This window comes from Adiantum capillus-veneris, chromosome 12 (genome assembly GCF_014529385.1).
Source record: "Adiantum capillus-veneris isolate H3 chromosome 12, ASM1452938v2, whole genome shotgun sequence".
NCBI lineage: Eukaryota > Viridiplantae > Streptophyta > Polypodiopsida > Polypodiales > Pteridaceae > Adiantum > Adiantum capillus-veneris.
The window spans coordinates 132,521,557-132,541,625 of NC_140942.1; the positions used below are offsets into that span (position 1 = coordinate 132,521,557).

A 20,069-nucleotide genomic window follows, 5' to 3' on the forward strand; every position below is an offset into this window, starting at 1 on the left:
GTGTCACGTCTTGACCAAAGGAAGTTCCTGATCAGCCTCTCTACCTGGCTGATACAAGAACTCGAGAAGATCCAACAATAAGTGATGCACCACATAGTCGCCAACAACACCTGGTTGGCCACTACTACTCTGCCAGCCAAAGAAAGTCGTGCTGAGCTCCAATGTGACAACTTCCTCTTGATAGACAAGAGGAGGGGAGCAATTTGCTGCTCGGGAGACAAGTCCAGACCAACGTGACAGCCCAAGTACCGAACTGCAGTCCCTGGGGGAATCCATCTAAAACCCTCACGTGGCATCCAATCGGGCATAGGAGTACTACCAACCGAGAAAGCCACTGTCTTTCTCCAGTTGATCAGTGCGCCAGATGCACAACAGAAGGTCTCAAGAGCCTGCTCACACCTGTGAAGGTTGGCCTCCTGGCCATCCAAGTACAAGACTGAGTCGTCAGCAAACTCAGCGTCCAGTAGCTCATCTCCCCCAATAGGAAGTGCTAAGCCCCGCAAACCAATCTGTTGCGACACCAAGAACCTGCTCATCGCCTCAGCATAGAACAGAAAGAGGAAGGGGGCAAGAGGGCAGCCCTGTCTGACCAAACGTGTGAGCATGAAACGATCGCCTCTACCTCCTGACAAAAGTACCCGACTGTGTGCTTGTCTGTACAAAGCTGACACCCCTCTGATCCAAGCATCTGAGAAGCCCATCCTGCGTAAAGTTCCCTCCAGAAAGTCGCAGTCAACTCTGTCGTAGGCCTTGTCAAAATCGAGAAGAAGAATCACTAGATCCTCACCGCGTAGCCTCGCTAGGGTAGAAGCTTCCAAAAAAGTAAAGATGTTGTCAAGGATACTACGCTCCTTGACAAAACCAGTCTGGGTCCCATGTATAAGGCTCTCTAGAAGTGGCTGGATCCTCAAACTCAGAGCCTTGGCAAGAATTTTGTAGGCTGAGTTGAGGATGGTGATGGGGCGTCACTGTCGAATCTCATCCAAGGAGCCACCCTCCTTGGGAATGAGGTAGATCAGACCCTCACTCATGCTGTCAGGCATCTCTCCTGTGTGCAAGATGTACTGAAAAGCACTACAGAGATCATGGCCAAGCAAGTCCCAGTACTCCAAGAAAAAATTGGGAGTCAAGCCATCCTCACCTGGACAGCTACCACGGGGGGGTGCACTAAGAGCCGTGTGCAACTCAAGCTGAAGTGGAAGCTCAAGTCTCTGGCGCATCTCCTCAGTCACAAGGCAAGGCATCTGTGCCCACACTTGCTCCCTGCATGCATCGTGACTCTTTGACTGAGGCTCTGCAGATAGTAACTCACGGTAAAAGTCAGTAGCAACTGCACGCATGTCCTCTGGCTCAAAAGCAACTGACCCGTCGGGCCTCCTCAATTGACTGACCTTGGCATGCGTATGCCGAGGTCCCACTGCCTCGAAGAAAGCATCAGTCACTCTGTCACCCACCTGCGTCCACTGAGATGCCTGTCAGTGAAAAGCAAACTCATGGCGTTGCTCCTTTGTGCTACGAAGCTCCTGGCGAGCCTGCTGTAACTGCTCCTCTAACCAAGGACTGTCTGGATGCTGCTCCTGCATCCTCTGCAAGGAAGCAACGCCTTGTCTGAGACGCTGCTCCTCCTCTCTCGCTGCAGTTAGGCGAGTCAAGGACTCCTGGAGAGAGAAACGACTAAGCTGAGCTAGTCCTGAGGCCACTCTGTTAGCAGGAGAATCCTGCATGTCCAAGCTCTCTGTCCAAAGAGCCTCTACTCGCTCTCTGAGTGCAGAGTCCAGCAAGACCCTCTCAGGGATGCGTAGCATCGTGCTCCCCCGCCTCTGCCTATTTGTCACTGTGAGGATCACTGGTGCATGGTCCGAGAAGGAAGTCCCTGCAAGGATGCCAACTGTCCCACCCGAGTCACAGAAAAAGTCACTAGTCTAGAAGCGATCTATCCGCGATAGATTCACTCCTCCCACTCTGCGGTCCGAACGAGAGAAGACCAGGCTGTCTGGGGGCCTCACAAAGCTAGAGTGCTGCCACACATCCGAAACCCTCAGTCATACAAAACCTCCCAAGCTGCCAACTCAACTCCCAGCACAGTAGCGTGGCTACCACCAATCCTGTCAGAAGGGTCCTCGAACATGTTGAAGTCACCCCCAATGCAGCACTGCTTTGCTTGCGGCAGAGACTCAACAATCTGTGACCAAAACTCTGCTCGTGCACTCGCCACATTGGGCGTATATATGTTCAGGAAGCCCACAAGGCAATCCTGAACCTGCATAGTGATCCACTGACCCCTGCCTGGCACAATAATCCCTCTGCCCACAATGGCCTGCTGTAGAGACTCCTCAATAGTCATACATACCCCACCCCGGATGCCTCCAGGTCCAAAAGCAGCTGACCAAAAAGTCTCATAGCGACCACACAAAATCTGACCACAACGCCGAATGCGGCTCTCACAACGATGATGCTCCTGCAGCATAAGAATGTTAATCTCACCACCCACAAGGCATCTCTGCAACTCCTGACGCAGCCGACCCCTCTGTCGCTGAAACTGGGGCCCTCCTAATCCTTGCACATTCCATGAGATGATCCTCATGGAGTCAATGAGAGAAAACAGATGCTGCAACAGCAGCCAACCTCGCTATCTTTGAGCCCGGTTTGGATTGGGAGTAATCCGCATCCGAACGACCTCTAGACAAGCGCGCAAGAAGTGACTGTCCTGCCCAGGCCCAAGCCGAGCGTGCAGCCCGAAGGGCTACATCCTCTGTCCAAGAATCCTCGTGCACAAAAACATAACACGGAGGGCACTGAGTGTCAGCAAACAAATGTACCACAATGTGCTTGCAACCTGCTGCATCTGGAGGTGTCACGTTGAACTTGGAAAGAGGCCAAAGTGTCTGCACCAGATCTGTCACTGCTAAGTCCCTTGTGTGATGTGAGAACTCAATAGCCTGTGTCTGGAGCCAGTCCAAGAGTGTGTGTTGGGTCCACTCCGTGATATCCCTACCACACAACGGAAAGGAGAAACCGACCGCTGTGTCCAGGGCCTCACTGCCTCTAGCTGCAAGAAAGAGGACGTGGACTCGAAAGCTGGCCTTCTCCAAGTCGGTAGAGGAATCACCCAGAAATCGAGTGAAGCTGTAATCGAAGAAATCCCAACGTTTGCGAATGTCGAAGCTGGTCAGACCTCTGGGGATTGCTGCAAAGGGAGAAGTGAGCAACAAAAAAAGCGGCATCAAGTGGGGCTGTCCCTCACGAGCCACACGGCTCGTAGCGAAAGCACTAGCAAGAGAATGCCTCGCGGTAGAGGCGTGGCCAGTACCCTGTGTCTGAGGAGGAGTGGCGGAGGGGTCTGGAGGCGAGGCTGTGGGTCCCATCGAGGAGAGGGGAGGGGCGGGGGGCGAAGGTGGACGTTGGGGGGGGGGGGGGGAGGAGGCGGGGCAGCGGCAGCAGCTGAGGGAGGAGGAGGCGGTGGTGGAGGAACAGAAGTGGATGGGGCCTCCGCAGGAAGGTCCTGTTGAAGGGGGTTGAAACGGTTCCCAGTCGGAACCCAATGCTGCTGAGCTGCAGTAGGTTGGCCACCAAGAGGAGCAGTGGGGTGAGCTCTCCCCTGACGGCGGCGGCCAGGCATCTGTTGCCAACCATCAGCTGGTTGGTCACTAGTCTCTGTCCAAGTACCGGCCTGTGTATCCTGTGTACCTGGCTGCTTGGCATGCTCAGCCTTGGGCGGCTGCGCATGCGTTGTGGGTCAAGATCTCCTGCGAGGACAGGCCTTTGCCATATGACCCATCTGTCTGCAAATGAAACACTGGTTCAGGAGACCTGAATACTCCACTCTGTCTAATCCATCCCCCACTCACCCTAGGCAGCAGTACCACCTTGGGGAGGGAGTGTGTGTCACGAACAAGAACCCACACAGTAGGTAGACCTGTGGCCTTGGCCACAAACCGAAGCTGTCGTGCGTGGAGACTCCAAAAGTGTCCCGAACATGGAACCGATCCTAGGTAGGAGGGGATGGTACTCTCGCCTCAGGCCTGGAAAGCAAACCGAAATCGGCAAGTCTGCCTCCTTCTCGAGCACATCTGTAGTAGGGTCGAAACCGTGATGCCAACGTCGGAAGTAAGCTCGAGCTGCGCTGATGCCGAGCGGGCTCATCGAAATCACTTTCGTCACCATATATGCAGACTCGAACTCGACCTGGTAGTATCCTCTCCCGAGGATCTGGACATCTGTAATCTTGCCCACATCGGAGAGAAGATGGGCGTGCAGTAAATCCGGAACTTTGCCACTACAGGGCGGAGTGCCAATGATTTTACAGATAACCGAAGTGGCTTGCAAGCGCTCCACTTCGGCCATCAAGCTCGCTTGCTCTTCTGGCGAAAGAGCAAGTCGAAGGGTCGGCTCCGCGGTGTCGGTCGAGGGGGCTTTCTGTAGAGTTTCTCTGAGTTGGAGCAGAGGCTGCCATTCTGTGTCTGCTGTTGAGAGGATAGGGTCGTTGGTGTCGAGGCGAGTGCGAGCAAGCTGAAAAACAGCCTACAGGCACGTAGAAGGCGAAAAGGGATGGAAAAGGGGGGCGGGGGGTAGGAGGGCTGAGGCCGGGGGGCAGGAGGCTGAATCGGCGGCAAATGGGGGACGCGGGGGCTGGCTGTACCAGCGCAGCAGCGCGCTGGAGGTTGGACAACGGCGGGCAAGGGAGCGTGCAGCGCGAGGGAGGAGGGGGGAGGCAACAACGAGCTCGTCAGGGGCTAGATCGGTTTATCTTCTTTTCAAGAGTTCTTGTCCATCTCTTTTTGCGAGTACAGGTTCTGCTTTTCAGCACTCGTCTGTCCTTGTAGCTTTCTTGAGAGGAGAAGCAATGGTCACACGCCATCTCGAGTAAATCTTATCAATCGGGTAATTCTTTAGGTGTTTCGCAAGTCTCCGGTCTATGGAGTACTTGATCAATCTTTTCACAGATGTGTCACAAACTAGTGACGTGGCAGAGCCACCGGAAAATGCGATGACTGTTGACGTGGCAGTGTACGGACGCCCGTTTCTCGCTCTATTATGCTGACATGGCAACGTACAAATCTCTGCAAAACGTGCTGACTGTCGCACGGATTTTCCGCAAATTACGTTGATTGCTTTTGGCAGTTTTTGAAGACCAATTGCTTTTGGGAATTAAAGCTTTTGAGTTTAACTGCCGTTGGGCTCTGCTTTTGGCATCCCTTGTAAGAATAAATAAGCCCTAAGGGCCTCACTCTTCAGATCATCTGGACGCATAGTTTGAGAGCGAGCACCCGCGGGCTCAGTTGTACTGTCACAAACTGATGATGTGGCTGGCCCTCGGATAGTGACATGTGGCAGACTGTATGGAACCCCCGCAATATGCGCCGACAAGTTGGTACGGAATTTCGGAAAAAGCAGTGGGATTCGTGGCGCTGTTGACGTGGCACTGCGTACGGATTTTTGCTGAAATTGCATTGTTTGATTATAGCAACTTTGGGGAGAGTTGTTGAGAAGCTTTTAAGTTTTATTGCTTTGGGGCTCTGCTTTTGGGGCACCAGAGATTCACTTCAAAACAGTTCACAGTTCACAATTGATTCGACACGGCCCGGCGGAGTTCCGTGCCTAGAGATATTGGCCCCAAAGACAGGCGCCCTTTTCGGTATTTCTTTTTGTACTAATCTGCAACTCAAAGTACAAGGAGTGGGAGGGGTCTCACTTTCAGACTCTACGTCCAGATGCTCTGCAGAGTGGGAGGCCTGTCCATTTATTTATAAGTTTACAAGGGACGCTAAAAGCAGAGCCCTAAAAGCTTCAAAATCAAAAGCTCTTAAAAATAAAGCATAACTTCAAAAGCTTCTTCCAGAAAAACTTGTGTAGATTTTCTCTTGCGCAAAAAGCTGCACGTCCGTACAGCTACCCGTAATTCACGGAAATCCATACGCTCAGCCACGTCACCCTGTCAGCGCGTTTTGCGGTGGAATTTCCCGAAGTCCGTACGGTTGCCACGTGGCACTGCGGCCAGCTGGGGGGTGTGTGTGTGTGTAGAGTGGGGCAGCCACGTCACCAGTTTGTGACACTTATAAATTAGTGGGCAGGGCCTCACTTCCCAGAGCATCTGGATGCAGAGTCTGAGAGTGAGCACCTACCCACTCTCTTGTACTTTGAACACAGATTAATACAAAATGAAATACGGAAAGGGGCGCCAGTCTTTGGGGCCAATACCTCTTGGCACGAGATGTCACGTGACACATCCCAACCCTATGTGTCCGTAGACAAGCTACACCACAGCAGGGTTCAGTCAGTTTAGATTAGCAGTGATCTGGCACTTTTGTGAGTCTATTCGTAGACCGTGCATGCCCAGTCACTTAGCATAGATGCATATCCTCCGGTTGCACACAGCATGATCATTGGAATACCCATTAGAATCCATTAGCATCAGTTAGGGGAATTTTCTAGTGCATTTAGCCTATTTTCCTATTTATTGGGATTTTCACTTATTATTTTTAAGTGACTTTCGAACACAAGTAGGTAGGGCAATTTTGCTAAGTTAATATATAAGCAAACCCAAGTTAGCACTTTCTGGCAGAAGAGGCAGCAGAAGCTTCTCGCTCAACAAGCAACTTCTCAGCAGTAGACCCTCGCCATCCACTCCTTCCCTTTGGCGTTTCCTCCCAGCAAGCCATCGCCTACAAGTCCTCTTGCCTGGCGTTTTCCAACCTTAGCAGATACATCCCAGCCAGCGTTTTTCAGCCTTGACAAAAACGCCAGCATCACTTACAGATTCAGCATTTTTTCAGCCTTGTCAAAAATGCCAGCTCAGCAGTAGCAAAAACGCAGAATTCAGCAGTTGGATTCACGCAGTTTTCAGCCTAGACACAGAAGCAGATCAGCCCCTAGACGGTTGTAGATGTTCCCCCCATTTTCAGCCATAAAAACGCAGCCAAAACAGTCATTTTCAGCCACCGAAACAGTCCCAGAATTCAGCGATTAGAAGATCTCAGATTTCAGCCATCAAGTCGTCGTCGTCATCTCCGTCGTCGTCATCGGCATAGTCCCATTGCATTAGTCCATTGCATACGCATTGTACACCTTTGTGCAATCAAAGTAGACCACTTCGCCGACCAGAGTGGGGCCTTCGGAGGAGGGTTTTACAACTCTCGGGTGTCGTATCTCTTCTCTCTCCTTCTCTCAGCCTCATTCACTTGCACGCACAATATCCACTCACTTTGTTCGTGATCACAGCACTCTCCATAAGACGGAAAGCTCTCTCTTTCCCTAAGAACTAAAAGGAACCTTGAGCAATAAGGATCACTAATCTTGAGAAAATACAACTTTTATCCCGGTGCGCCTAACATTGGTATCAAAGCTTTGGAAGTGTTCTGCATTACTCAAGGAAAGAACCACAAGAATGTTTTTGCTTGTTGTAATCGCACGAACCCAAGTTTACTTGGACGTGGCGATTCCTAATCGTGTTTTGTTGAAGAGTGACAGGATTCCCAAGAAAGAAGGGCTTGTCCAACCTCCCCTTGTGTCTCTTTTCACTCATTGAGAGCGGACCATGCACTTAGCGGCCGGCCAATCGACGTGAGGTGGGAAAAAGCAACCTTGGTGTGAGCGCAAGGCCGCCAAGGGGTGCGCCCCTAGAAAGGAGTAGAACTCGGGTGAAGAGAAGATCCTTCTCCAATGCGATTTGCAAGCGAAAGAAAACCTGAAGATCCTCAAGAACCTCAAGATCCTCAAGAACCCAAGAACCAAGACCCCCAAGAACCCAAGTTCCTCGTGAACTTAAGAACCCAAGAACCCACAAGAACCCACGATTGCAGAATGATCATCACTCGAAGCGGAATGGATACTTCGCTTGGAGGTGATGAGCATGAGAGAGGCGAAGAAGAATTTTCCCCACCAGGAGGTTTTTCCGACCCTTCCCCATCTACGACAAAGATTGCACTAACTCCTATGGAGGAGTTACAGCAGATGTTTAAGGAAAGAATGGCCGAAATGAAACGCAGACACGCAGAAGAAAAAGCAGAAAGAGAAGCAGAAAGAAAGGCAAGCCAAGAACGGCGCGACCGACACATGCAAGAGTTCTTACGACTCTTGTATCCCGTGCCGACACAGATGCAAGAGATTCACGAGACGGAGACTCTCTCAGTCTCTTCTTCTCCACAGCATGACACACAGGATTTGCATGATTGTGTGAAGCATGATAATGATTTGATTGACAATGACTTGCATGATGATTTGAAGCACAATGATAAGCATGATGATTTGGATGCCAATGATTTGCATAATGATTTGGATGACAATGACAAGCATGATGATTTGCATGATCAAGATGTGATTTCTCACAAGCATGACGATTTGCATGATCAAGATGTGATTTCTCACAAGCATGATGAGCTGCATGAAGATGATGTGATTGTTCACAAGGATGATGTGTTAGTGGATGCTTTTTCTAGCGAAGCTAACCTCGTTGTAGATTCGATCAATCATGAAGAAGCGATCTTGGCTTTCGAGTCGAGGTCCAAAGAACCTCCACAAGACGATTCGATCATTCAAGCATAAGCGATCTTGGCTCTCGAGCCTAGGTCCACAGGACCCCTTCAGGACGAAGCGATCTTGGCTATCGAGCCTAGGTCCAAAGAACCATCACAGGAAGTATTATGTGTTCGCATGATTGATACGCACGCATTGTTCGAGTGTTTCATTCGTGACCGTTTCCTGTATTTTAGTCAGCATCGTTATGTGATCCCTTTTCCTAGGCATGACATATTGTATATTGAGCACGTTTCTCTCATGGATGAGCACGAATGTATGCGGATTTTTCATGGAAAGTTGAAAAGTTTGTATGTAAGGAAGTCACATTCCATGTCTCTTGCTTGGCATGACACAGTTGTAGAAAGAGCACATGATAGTATGAGCACCAAGCATGGGCATTTCCATTGTGATTTGCCACAGTTGATTGATTTCGATCAAACAGAAAAGATTTGAGCACATTGTTTGCATGTGTTTGATGAACGGGTTGTCACTCCGTCTCTAGGTTCATCTACATTGCATACACAGTCTTTAGAGAAGACAATATTTTTTTTCCTTCACTTTACATGGAATGGGTATGTTCATGGTTTTGTGTTGGAGATGGTTTCAGGAATTTTCAGCCATGGAGATTCTTGAAGACGAAAGAAGCAGGACTCTAGACGAAGTTGAAGCATCACAGGAGCCACAGAAGACTTTGAGTCGCTTTCGGCACGGCCCAAAGAAGCAAGCGTTGCAGACCTTTATGAAGTTCAAGTACCGCACGACCCACACATTAGAGTGGGCCTGCGAAGAGTCCCTTCCAGGATTCCGGATGCTGTTGGCGATCTCCCTCGACGCCATACAGTTCGGTACTAGTACCTCACTTTGAAAAGGAGGGGATGTCACGTGACACATCCCAACCCTATGTGTCCGTGGACAAGCTACACCACAGTAGAGTTCAATCAGTTCAGCCAGTTTAGATTAGCAGTGATCCGGCAGGGACCCACAGAGGTGACTGTCTTTCAGACTTTGAAAGAGAAGTTGAATACGGGACTAGTTTTGACTTTGCCGGATTTGCAAAAGTCATTCGAAGTATATTGTGATGCTTGTGGTCGTAGTCTGGGTGCGGTCTTAATGCAAGAAGGCCATGTTATTGCCTATGAGAGCCGATTGTTTTGAAGGTCGAAATTGACAACACAAATTTATGAGAAAGAGCTTTTGGCGGTTATCCATGCTCTTACTCAGTGGCGACATTACCTACTCGGAGCCGATTTTACGGTCTTCATTGATCATCATAGTTTACGCTACACAAAAGCTTGTTGTGTTTATTTGTAGATTTAGGATTTTGCACCTAAATTGCAGATAACACCAAGGGAACCTCGGGAAATCCTTGGGATGCTTGTATAAGGCTTTGGGCACCTGACAGTGACCAAAATAGGCATTACAGCATGCTGAAATTGACCTGTAGCTCACTGGAAAGCTTCTAAAATTCAAGGGACACTGTTCTAGACGTGTCCTTTTGACCTACAAGGATTTTGGCGCCGTTAAAATACCGAAAGGAGCACTTGTCACGAGGACGTGGCAACTGCTAACCTTCATTGTTGGTTTTTCCAATGAATTTTGTTTACTTTTTGAGACCCTCTTTTTGAAGTTGCAAATGGTTGGACATTGTATGGCCAAGGTGAACGGTAGTTTCACCCGCAGACGGATAGTTGGTCGGCATTGGAACTCGTAAAGTAAAAGGATGTCTAGGCTCAGTTCAAGATCATGTAGGTCCCCTTGTCGCACTTAGCAAGTTGGTGGATACTAGGAAGTGAACTCAATAAAGGCATAAAGTCAAGGTGGGATCACCAACAGAAAGTATCCAACAGTGGGGCCACATTGCACTTTTGGATGCGGTCCCAATGAGGATAGATGGTCAGAAGACTAGTGAGAGCCCAACGGAAGCATCTTATAAAATTTAGGGAACTGCTATTTTGGGCCACGAAATCTATTCGCGTCATTAGCTTCAGAATGACAAGGGAAACATTTTATTACTCTGCTGCAAAGTCAACTCATGCACCAGTTGAGAGATTTTAAAGCAAGAAGCCCAATGTGGGGAAATTGCATGTATGAGTGCCAAGTGGCACTTTTTGGCCAATTTACTAAGTTTGGGAGAACAGAACTCGTAACGGACTTTTTGGAGCAGTTTTGGAGGTTGTTAACGCTGATTTTCAGCCATTTCTCTCCATTTTTGAGCTTCCCACGACTTTGCCTAGGTTCAAGGAGGTCATTTTCAGCATTGGAAGGCATCACATGTGTGTTTGCAGGGCTGTTTTGCTGCGTTTTCAGTGATACGTAGGTTTTGGCAGCCATGGAAATCTTCCCCTTTTTGCATCTATTTGTTCACAGATGCTTTACAGGTCAAGGGCAGAAGAGGGGGCGCTCGATTTATGCTGGGGGGATGCTTCATTGAGAACCTGTCACAGGTTAAGAGCTATGGAGTGCTTCCTTTCCATTCTATGTACAGTGTGGTGCTAGGAGTGATGACCTGCACACTACACACTGCTCCTTTCTCCCCTACGTGCAGTTATGTGATGCCCCACAAGAGGGCTTTTCATTTGACTGATGTACAGCTGTGTGGTCTCATGCTTTTGTGCTGAGGGCAAGAGCCTCCTTGAGCAGGAACAAGGGTAGCTAATTGCTACTCCAAAGCAGGCACCGGTGAGGGTCAGAACCTCACCGTACAGGTGCAAATTCAGCGCTGTGTATGCACAGAAAATTGATTGTTTTTCAGCCATACGGATGCCAGAACACTTGGGAATCGTGCCCCACTGGCAAAGGACAACTAGGGGTCTGTTTGGGGCTGAAAACAAGGCAAAAACCAGTAAATACAGCATGCCGAATTTACTGTTTTTGGGCAGGAAACAGAGGGTATCCGCCAGTGGAAGTGAGTTCTAGTAGGGGAATTGGTTTCGCGCAAGTTTTGGGGCTCTTATGTTACCCAAATTTGGCCAAATCAGGTAGTATCTAGCGGGATACAGGTAAAGGATTCCCAGGACTCTACTTTGTAATTTACCCTCTCAAAGAATAAAGAAATACCGAAAGGGGCGCCAATTTTGGGGCCTACAGGTTGTTGGTGTTTGCTCGGAGCATTCTAGCTTCCGAGCCGTGTGTGTGCTTAAGTGTTAATTCTTGTCACAGGTTTCCTTTACACGTTCTCTTTGTGTGTCTAAAGTAAAGAATTTCGGGAGAAAGCCAACGCCTACCGCCCCACAGGCCGGTTTCAGCACTAGTCTTTGAGGCCAACAGCGTGTCGTTGTCTACTTGGGAGCGCTCTAGCTATCGAGTTGTGGATGGTTTTGCGGTGGTGAATTCCAGTTACAGGTTTATTTGTGTAGTTACTTTGTGTCATAAAGTACAGGTAAAGTTAAACAACGTATAGAACGGGTGAAAGCTAAAGTTTACCACTTTTTAGTAAGGCTACAAGCTGGTTTTAAATTCTTATAACTACGCAGACCCCAGTGCAGAAGGAAAGTGAAGGGTAAGCTGGTCTGAAAATACTTGCTCATGTTTAGGAACTACCCTACTCTTAATGCAAAGTGAATGGAGGAGGACTCGGCAAATACTCCTCAATTGTTAGAGCTTTACCTTGAGGCTTTTGGTCTAGTTGCGACTATTGCAAAGTGCACGCCAGTTTAGCTGGTTGAGTGTGGTGCAGTGCGTGTTGCGCAAGAGAGAAGTTACTCCACTCTTTGTCGTAGATTCACGAGAGGTATAGATAGAGTCAACTGATTGTTTTTGACTTTCTGTTGCTCATGTAGTATTTAGAAGTGTGGCCGAGATTGGTGCCATAACATGTGCGAAGTGCACTGTAATTTGTGCTTTGGTTCTTTAGTTGCATGGATGATTTGTTATCCTAAGTAGATATGATCTGCTCTTGAGAATGTAACTTTTGCTTCCTCAACATTCTCCATTGTATGCTTGCTTGTGAAAGGAATAGCTGGTTTCTGCCTTTCATTACTACTTTTTGTGAATTGTTTATGTAAATTTGAAAGCCTAGAGGGATGAAGCCCAAGAATGCATCGAAGCCTCATAGCTTACGCGCTTTTTCAGTTGATGGATTATAGCGTAGTAAAAAGGGTCATGTTAAATGGTGGTTTGTTTGTGTATGTTGCACAGGGTCAGCTTGGGTGGTACTGACTCGAAGCTTCGTTGAATATTGTATCTGGGGCTGGGACAACTTACCACGGAAAGTTTTGATGTATTATGCAAACATGGTATCATCCCCTGAAGCCTACTTCCACACAGTGATCTGCAATGCAAGAGAATTTAGAAATACCACGGTCAATCATGATCTGCATTACATCGCGTGGGACACGCCTCCTAGGCAGCACCCACTTTCTTTGAGCTTCAAAAATTATGGGAAGATGAGAAATAGTGGTGCTCCATTTGCAAGAAAATTTGAAAAGGATGATCCTGTGCTTGACAAGATTGACAGGGAACTTCTTGGGCGGCACCGTGACCGCTTTACGCCTGGAGGCTGGTGTGTTGGTAGCATGGAGAATAACAAAGATCCATGTACAGAAAAAGGAGACCCTAATGTGCTTAAGCCAGGGTCAGGGGCGAAGAGGTTTGAGAAGCTTACCTTGAAGCTGTTGGGTCCGGAGACATTTCGAGCGAATCAATGCAATTGACAGGGCAGAGGTGGTGTTTACATTCATCTAAGGTTTTTCCTTGTCAGCTGTACATTAAGCAATAAGAACAGCTCAGTCAAGAAATACAGCCACACCTATGATTGACATCCTCTCCTTTTTGTAGCACAGCCCGATTATATTTGTTCATATTTTACCGAATTTTTTCTATATCATGTAAATACTCTATAGAGTAATGCTGGCATTTCTCTGGCTATCGTTTGTGGAAAGTATGAGGTGCTTTTGCTTGGGCCATTCTCTACCAGAAAGTGCGGGTTTTTGGAAGACATAATCCTACAGGGGAGGTTAGAACTGGGTGTACTGCAAAGCTTCCTTATGGACTTATCACCTTGATATTTCATTTGGCAGCCATGACTGTATTAACTTTGTATTGCTCAAGATGTATGGTTTACAATCAGAAAGTTACATTGCTTTGAAACACCTTTTGAGCGATTTTCAAGGATCTCAAGTTGGCTTTCATGATTTGTTTCTGTTTAGACAAAAATAGAGATTCTCTCTCTCTCTCTCTCTCTCTCTCTCTCTCTCTCTCTCTCTCTCTCATGCACACATGCATATGCACAGTGTGGAATTTATGTTGCTCCTTGTACTGGTTTTGCTAATAAACAGGACAGCTATTGAAGACCCTCTTCATCTTTTCAAGACTACAAGGCCACAAGAGGCTTGGTGAGGGAAGTGTGCAAATGGATGCAGAAGTCTCTGAAGATCTGCTGCTTCAAGAGCGACTTAACCCTAGGAGGGGTCACGTACCGTCCCGTACTGCGATTTTTTTTATTTTTTTTTTGGGGGCAAAATTCACAATTGTGAATGGATTACATTGAGCAGCCCAACTCTCTCTCTCTCATGCTCTAGCCTCTTCCTATTTAAGCAATGCCTTTGCATCTTGTTCTCCAACACTTCCAAGCTCTCAATGCTCATTGCTCTCAAGCTCTCAATGCTCTCAATGCTCATTGCTCTCACTGCTCAATGCTCCCATGTTGTAGCTCTCAAGTGACAAGCTCTAGAGACTAGAGTCTTGCCTCTCCATCTTCTCTCCATTGGGTCTCTCCCTCTCAAGCTCCCATTGAAGATCTCATAATGTCAAGTTTCTTTAAGTGTAAAGTTTAAACCCAAGGGCCTGAGCCTTAGACGTAAGAATTCTTTGTTTTTTTATTTTGAACGTACGTAACGTCATCGTACATCTTAATATTTTTTAGTTCGTTTAGTACCGCACATCATCGTACGTGTACAAAACGTACGGGACGGTACGTGACCCGCAGTACGGAACGAGACGTTCCGTACGTCGTATGAAAACTACCCTGCTCTGGATGAAGCTAGTGGTGACAATGATCTCCATGTAACTAGAAGGCGGGAGTCCGTGCTAGTGTAATCACCGCTACACCGCCACACACTAGCCTCTTTGTTGTCTTTCCCTGAGTCACTATCACTGCTTTCCTCTTGTTGCTTACTTTTACCTTTGTCTTGTGTAGAGTCTCTATCTTTGCCTTTGGATTTGCAATCCTTGGCCAAATGACCACACTTTCCACATTTGTAACGGTACTTCGTCCTCTTTCTCGAATCTGAAGCAACAAGTGCTTCACCATGTGCTTCCTCTATGTCAGCAATTTGAATTTTGCCTTGAGTTACCAAGACAACTTCCTCCTCAATGGTGAGAAAAGAGCTGAGATCATCAAATTCTAACTTTTCCTTCGTGACTTGAAGCCAAAGTGTCCTAGCCACCGTTTCATACTCTTTAGGCAACTTTGTGAGAACCAAAGCAACTAATTTAGTACTCGTCAATGCACTCTTCATAGCCCCGATAGTTGATCATCAATAACTTTAGTCTTCATAAGAAATGATTGCTTGGAACTTCCTCATGGAAAGTGGATGGCAAATAATTGTCCAAGAAGGGTGACTGCTCGTATCATAAAATCCCGATCAAACATTCTTACGAGCTTAAACCACATTTTGTTGACAGTCTTCAAAGTTTGAATGGCCGGAGAAAGATCCTTTTTAAGAGATTCCGCAATGGCCGGCATTGCCTTCGACTTAGCCGCATCAACACAATTTGAGGTATTCGTCATCTTCCAAGCAGGTATACGTGTTGCGGAGATCCCTCGTGGGATGGAGCTTCGAGACATCAACACATCCCATAAACCTTTCCGTGAGAACCAGAGTCACATAATCAAATTCCAATCATAGTTATTGCTGTTTAATTTGTCGCTGGCGCTCGAGCAAGGGGTGGCCATGACGTAGTTGCAAGATCTGGAACTCTTGGAAATCCTTCTTGCACACCGGCGATTTGTTTCTTCTCCTCCACTTTGCTCCTCTAGGCCAAGGGCTTCAAGCACAACTCAACTCCAATGCTATGTCAAAGTCAACAATGCGGAAGCATAGAGAACAAGGGGGGGGGGGGGGGGGGGGGGGGGAGAGAGAGAGAGTCTCTCCTGAACCAAGCAACCTCGGCAATGGATAACTGAATGTGTATACAATGGAGGCAAGGGGTTTATATAGCAACCTCAATAAATTGCCCTGTCTAGACTTTGACAAGTAAACTAAATACCTGAAAGTCAAAAGAAATAATGGGATCACATTGGGCAGTTCACTTGAGATGCCAGAACTTTTAACACAATTGTCATGGCTACTTGTCCTAGAACAGACAAGAAATCCAAAAGCTCAATGACTATCACCAACAATCAGTGTCTACAATAAATCATTTTTCTAACCATACACGATTTCTCTCTATACTTTTTTAAAGAGGAAGTTTTGGAAATTTAAGCCATTTTTTCACAAATCTACTCAAATTCCACATGGAAATTCTCTCTTTTCCCTTCCTCTTGAGTGGGCATTCTTGAATCCTCGAGCAGCATGATTGTAAGCTGAGACACATATTTCCCAAGTATTGCTGGTAATAGAAGCAACAAAATGAACCGCTAACTTTTAGTATCAAAATGGCTCAAAAAGTTCAGTCATCTCATATAACATATCAACCTCATAAGGGAATACAAAGCCTCTGTGTTTTCCCCCTGCACTCCAAACCCAAAATGTTCGGCCCCATCAAGGTGGAGAGGCTGTTGCACTCGAGCATTTCTTAAAAATGAAAATTCACCTCTTCATAAGTCCATGACAAAGTTAATGCCTCTGCAATTGAAGCAACCCCTGGAAACTTTGACAAAAACCTTTTCGACTTTAGCTGGATTCGCAATTTAACCCTGTTAACACCATATGCACAAATACGCTAACATTGGCTTCAACAAAATTGGATCATAAAAAGCTAGTATAGTTGCTTGAAAAAGGGTAACAGCTAAAATCAGTTGAATATCTCCTTTGAAAGGAGGCACAGGGCAAAGAAGAGAATATGTGGACAAGTTAGGCTTGGGCATCGATCTTCCGGCCTCCATGTGACTCCTCGTCTCTCTCCCCCACATGATCAAGCAGCCGTCCTGCCTCCTCGTCTTGCTCCCCGCTCTTCTTCTGCGCCTCCTTGGCCTTAAGCGCTTGAAGCTTGCAATGGTTGTAGTAGCACACTCCGAGAAATGCAAGGCCATAGCCTACCAAATTGATAGTGGTGACTCTGTCTTTGATAACAGACCATGAAAAGGCAATAAGCAGCCAATCCTTCACCACACCTGCTACATTCATGGTGAGAGCCGACGTCTTGCCAATAAGAAGGAAAACTGCCAGATTCAGAGCAAATGCACACGCAGAATTTGTCCCAAACACCATGAAGTCGAAGTTGAAAGAGGATGTTGCCTGGAGGGTGGGGTATTCCACAATTATCCATGGAATTGAAAGGAACGCAAAGCAGCAGGGAGCAACATAGTAGAGAGACGTGATGGGGTTGAGTGTGATGCCCTTGGAGGTGAGCAGAATTTGGATCAGGACAAGACGTGTCGCTTCGAATGCAACAGCACCAAGCTGCAATATTACTCCCCAAGCATTGAAGAGCGCTTCACCATACGCAGCGATGGCAACACCAACAGAAATGCCCACCATGTTCAACATGGTATCTGACTTAAAACCCTCTCTCTTCATCAAAACCCCGATGGAGTACACGGCAACAGGCATCAGAGCCTTGAGCATTTGAATGAAAGACACAGAAAGGTAAATGTATGCAGAGTTAGAGAGCCATAAGCTGAGAGAATAAAGAGCACCTATGGGGACGATGGATGACAGATACATTTCCCGTGACATGCCGATGGGTTCAACAAGCTTGAGCACCCGAACCAAAAGGAAAGCGAGGGTGGAGCAGAAGCCCATGTGGATCATGGTGAGGCTGACGGGGTAGGGCCAGTCATACATTTTCCGGTCCAGTATATACTTGTTGAAGATGATGACGGTGAAGCTCAAGAAGATCCAAATGGAAACATAGAGGTAGCTGAGCAAGATCTTTCTGATGAGGCCCGAGCTTCCATTGCTGCCACTTGCAAACCCCTTCCCCATCGCTGCACGCAGAAAGGGTTTCTCTACCCTTGCTGCAAACAAACCTGCACAATGCCTTTAATCGCTCTCCCGATCTAAAGCAAGAGGGGCCGTAAATTACAGTATACAGAAGAAGAACGGCAAGATGCAAGAAGGGGTTTTAGCAGAAAAATTGCAATTTGCGAACAAAACTGGAATGAAGGAGGCGGGAGGAATCAATAATGGTAAAAGAGAACAGATTTCTGTGTGTAAAAGAACGGGAGAAGAAGATCGAGAACCGCAGAGACGGAAAACGAGAGAGAGAGTGGGGGGAGGAAGGTTTGGGCTACGGAAAGGAAGATGCGTATTTGTATATGAATGAAACAAGGAAGTGCGGTTGGCTATAAGGCTATATGGCCTGCGCGGTCACAAGATTGCAGGACTTGACTTCAAACTCGCGCACTCACTGGGTCGGGGGCACACACACTTCACTCTTAGGCATGTCGGGGCCCAAATTAGGCAATGTGGTGCGGGCTTGATCTCCACCTTCGGAATCTCGGATTGCCACGTAAGCTGCAAATGTGTGAACAAGGAGAGTGTACACGTGTCACACCCACCTCGACCCATGACACACGATAGCGTGGTGGTAAGGCTTTCACTTGGGAACCATGAGGTCCGAAGTAAACCCTATGTGATATGAGGGGCGATGAACTAGGGGTGATCTCAACATCGAATTTGGGTGAGCTTAGCGCGCCATTTTTTACCCCTTCGAAGAATTGGGTTTGTCTAGATCACGTTATGATTTAGGGTGGCAATCTCCTTTGGGACACCCTATGGTGGATAGTGAAGCGGTAAGGTAGCGTTCAAATGGCTAGGAAGCGAAGCTCTATATCGATGTATTTCAATGGTGGCATTATACCATTCATTAGAAGAAGGGAAATGAAGAAATTTGGACCCACCACGATGATGGGCGACCTTCCCCCCCGAGGAGTAAGTGAGTGGATAGTAAGTGATGGTGGTTGCTAGCTGTGTTGTCAAGGTGCTAGACTAAGTCAACCATTGGCAACCTATCCTTAGAGGAGTAAGTGAATGGATAGTAAGTGATGGAGGTTGCTAGCCGTGTTGTCGACGGGCTAGGCACATTTCAACGATGCAGAAGCCCCTTCACTTGCTTGCCCATCGTCGTTATCCAACAAGGTGCTAACAACGTGTGTGTGTGTGTGTGTGTGTGTGTGTGTGTGTGTGTGTGTGTGTGTGTGTAAAAAATGGGAGCTGCATAATGTGTACAAGAGACCTCTAGAGATGTTCAATGGGCCTAGTTCCCAAATGAAGTACAAACTGGAGGAGTAGAGTATGAGTGCTAGCTATACAACATGCTGGCATATAGGAAGAATGCAGTATGAACCACCAAGATGGTGCATAATGCCAAGTAAGGTGACCTTGATCCAAATTGAATAATATCGAAGAATGCACTCATTGCAAGAAGAAAAGAGTATTTGTGCCGCTCTGCTTCCCTGGAGGAGCCTGCTCATGGGTGCGAAGTGTATGCCACAATTGTGACCAAATAGCTATCAAAGTGCTAGATGTCGGGGAGGCTGTGAGCTGAAGATGTGAGCACAATGAGCCTTCCATAGAGTCTTTAACTTAATGTAGCAATTGTGATGAAAATCGTATCCAGTGGATGTATGTCAAATTGATGCAGAGTGGGTGGAACCATATCAAGAGTGCATGTCTATAACCCAAAGATGTGAGCATGAAGACTCGATTTGTAGGAGAACCCTCAAGCAGAGTGTGCAAGCCTAGAGGTCGCAATAACCATGTAATTTTCCCCCATGTCATAGATTCTCCTCTCTCTCTCTCTCTCTCTCTCTCTCTCTCTCTCTCTCTCTCTCTCTCTCTCAAGTGTTATGTATTGGTTATCCTATCTCCCTTGGCGACACTATTTATATGGTACTCGGCTCATGATTTATTGAGGAAGGTAGGAAAATTTACAGATATCTTTATGTAGATTTCTCTCCTTGCAACGGATGTGATTCGCATGCATGGCACTATTAACGGACAACGTGTTTGTATTTTAGTGGATGATGGTGCAACTCATAACTTCCTAAACTATAAGCTAGTCAAGAAATTGAAGCTTACACAGACTCCCTGCTCTCACAAGTATGTGGTCGAACGGATGTCTGGCAATGATAAAGAAGTATGGAACACGTAGTTCAAGGGGTTCATACGATGACCCTTGACTTTCAAGTTATGAACATGGACCGTGTTGATGTAGTTTTAGGCCGGGAGTGGCTGCATGGTTTTGAAACACATTGCACACTAGTTATGAACACAACTCCTTATCCTTTATGGCCAATGGTAAACATGTGCTTTTGCTTGGTGAGAAAAATATACCATTTGCACCTCTTATATGTACAACCGAACTTTCTATTTTGCAAAAAGCAGATTTAATAGATAAAGTTTTTTTGTGTTACTGCTTGTTTCCAAGTCTTGTGAATTCTCAAGAGC

At 47.2% G+C, this 20,069-nt stretch overlaps 2 protein-coding genes across 2 annotated transcripts in view; one reads left to right on the plus strand and one right to left on the minus strand.

The window, feature by feature from the left end:
* LOC147446525 (beta-glucuronosyltransferase GlcAT14B-like) overlaps positions 1 to 13,378 on the plus strand; it is a 67,540-nt gene extending 54,162 nt beyond the window's left edge. The window contains exon 4 of the mRNA XM_086525746.1: positions 12,652 to 13,378. Within this exon, the coding sequence (XP_086381872.1) occupies positions 12,652 to 13,166 (515 nt within the window). The 3' untranslated portion in view covers positions 13,167 to 13,378. The remainder of the gene's footprint in view (positions 1 to 12,651) is intronic.
* A 3,008-nt stretch (positions 13,379 to 16,386) lies between these two features.
* Positions 16,387 to 18,004, minus strand: LOC147446526 (putative sugar phosphate/phosphate translocator At5g25400). Its single transcript, XM_086525747.1, has one exon. It carries the CDS (start codon positions 17,601 to 17,603, stop codon positions 16,530 to 16,532), a length of 1,074 nt encoding a protein of 357 aa, XP_086381873.1. The 5' UTR covers positions 17,604 to 18,004; the 3' UTR covers positions 16,387 to 16,529.
* Positions 18,005 to 20,069: the final 2,065 nt, after the last annotated feature.

Excerpts from the sequence above, each read along its gene's own strand:
- LOC147446526 (XM_086525747.1), bottom strand. The coding sequence starts at position 17,603 with ATGGGGAAGGGGTTTGCAAGTGGCAGCAATGGAAGCTCGGGCCTCATC.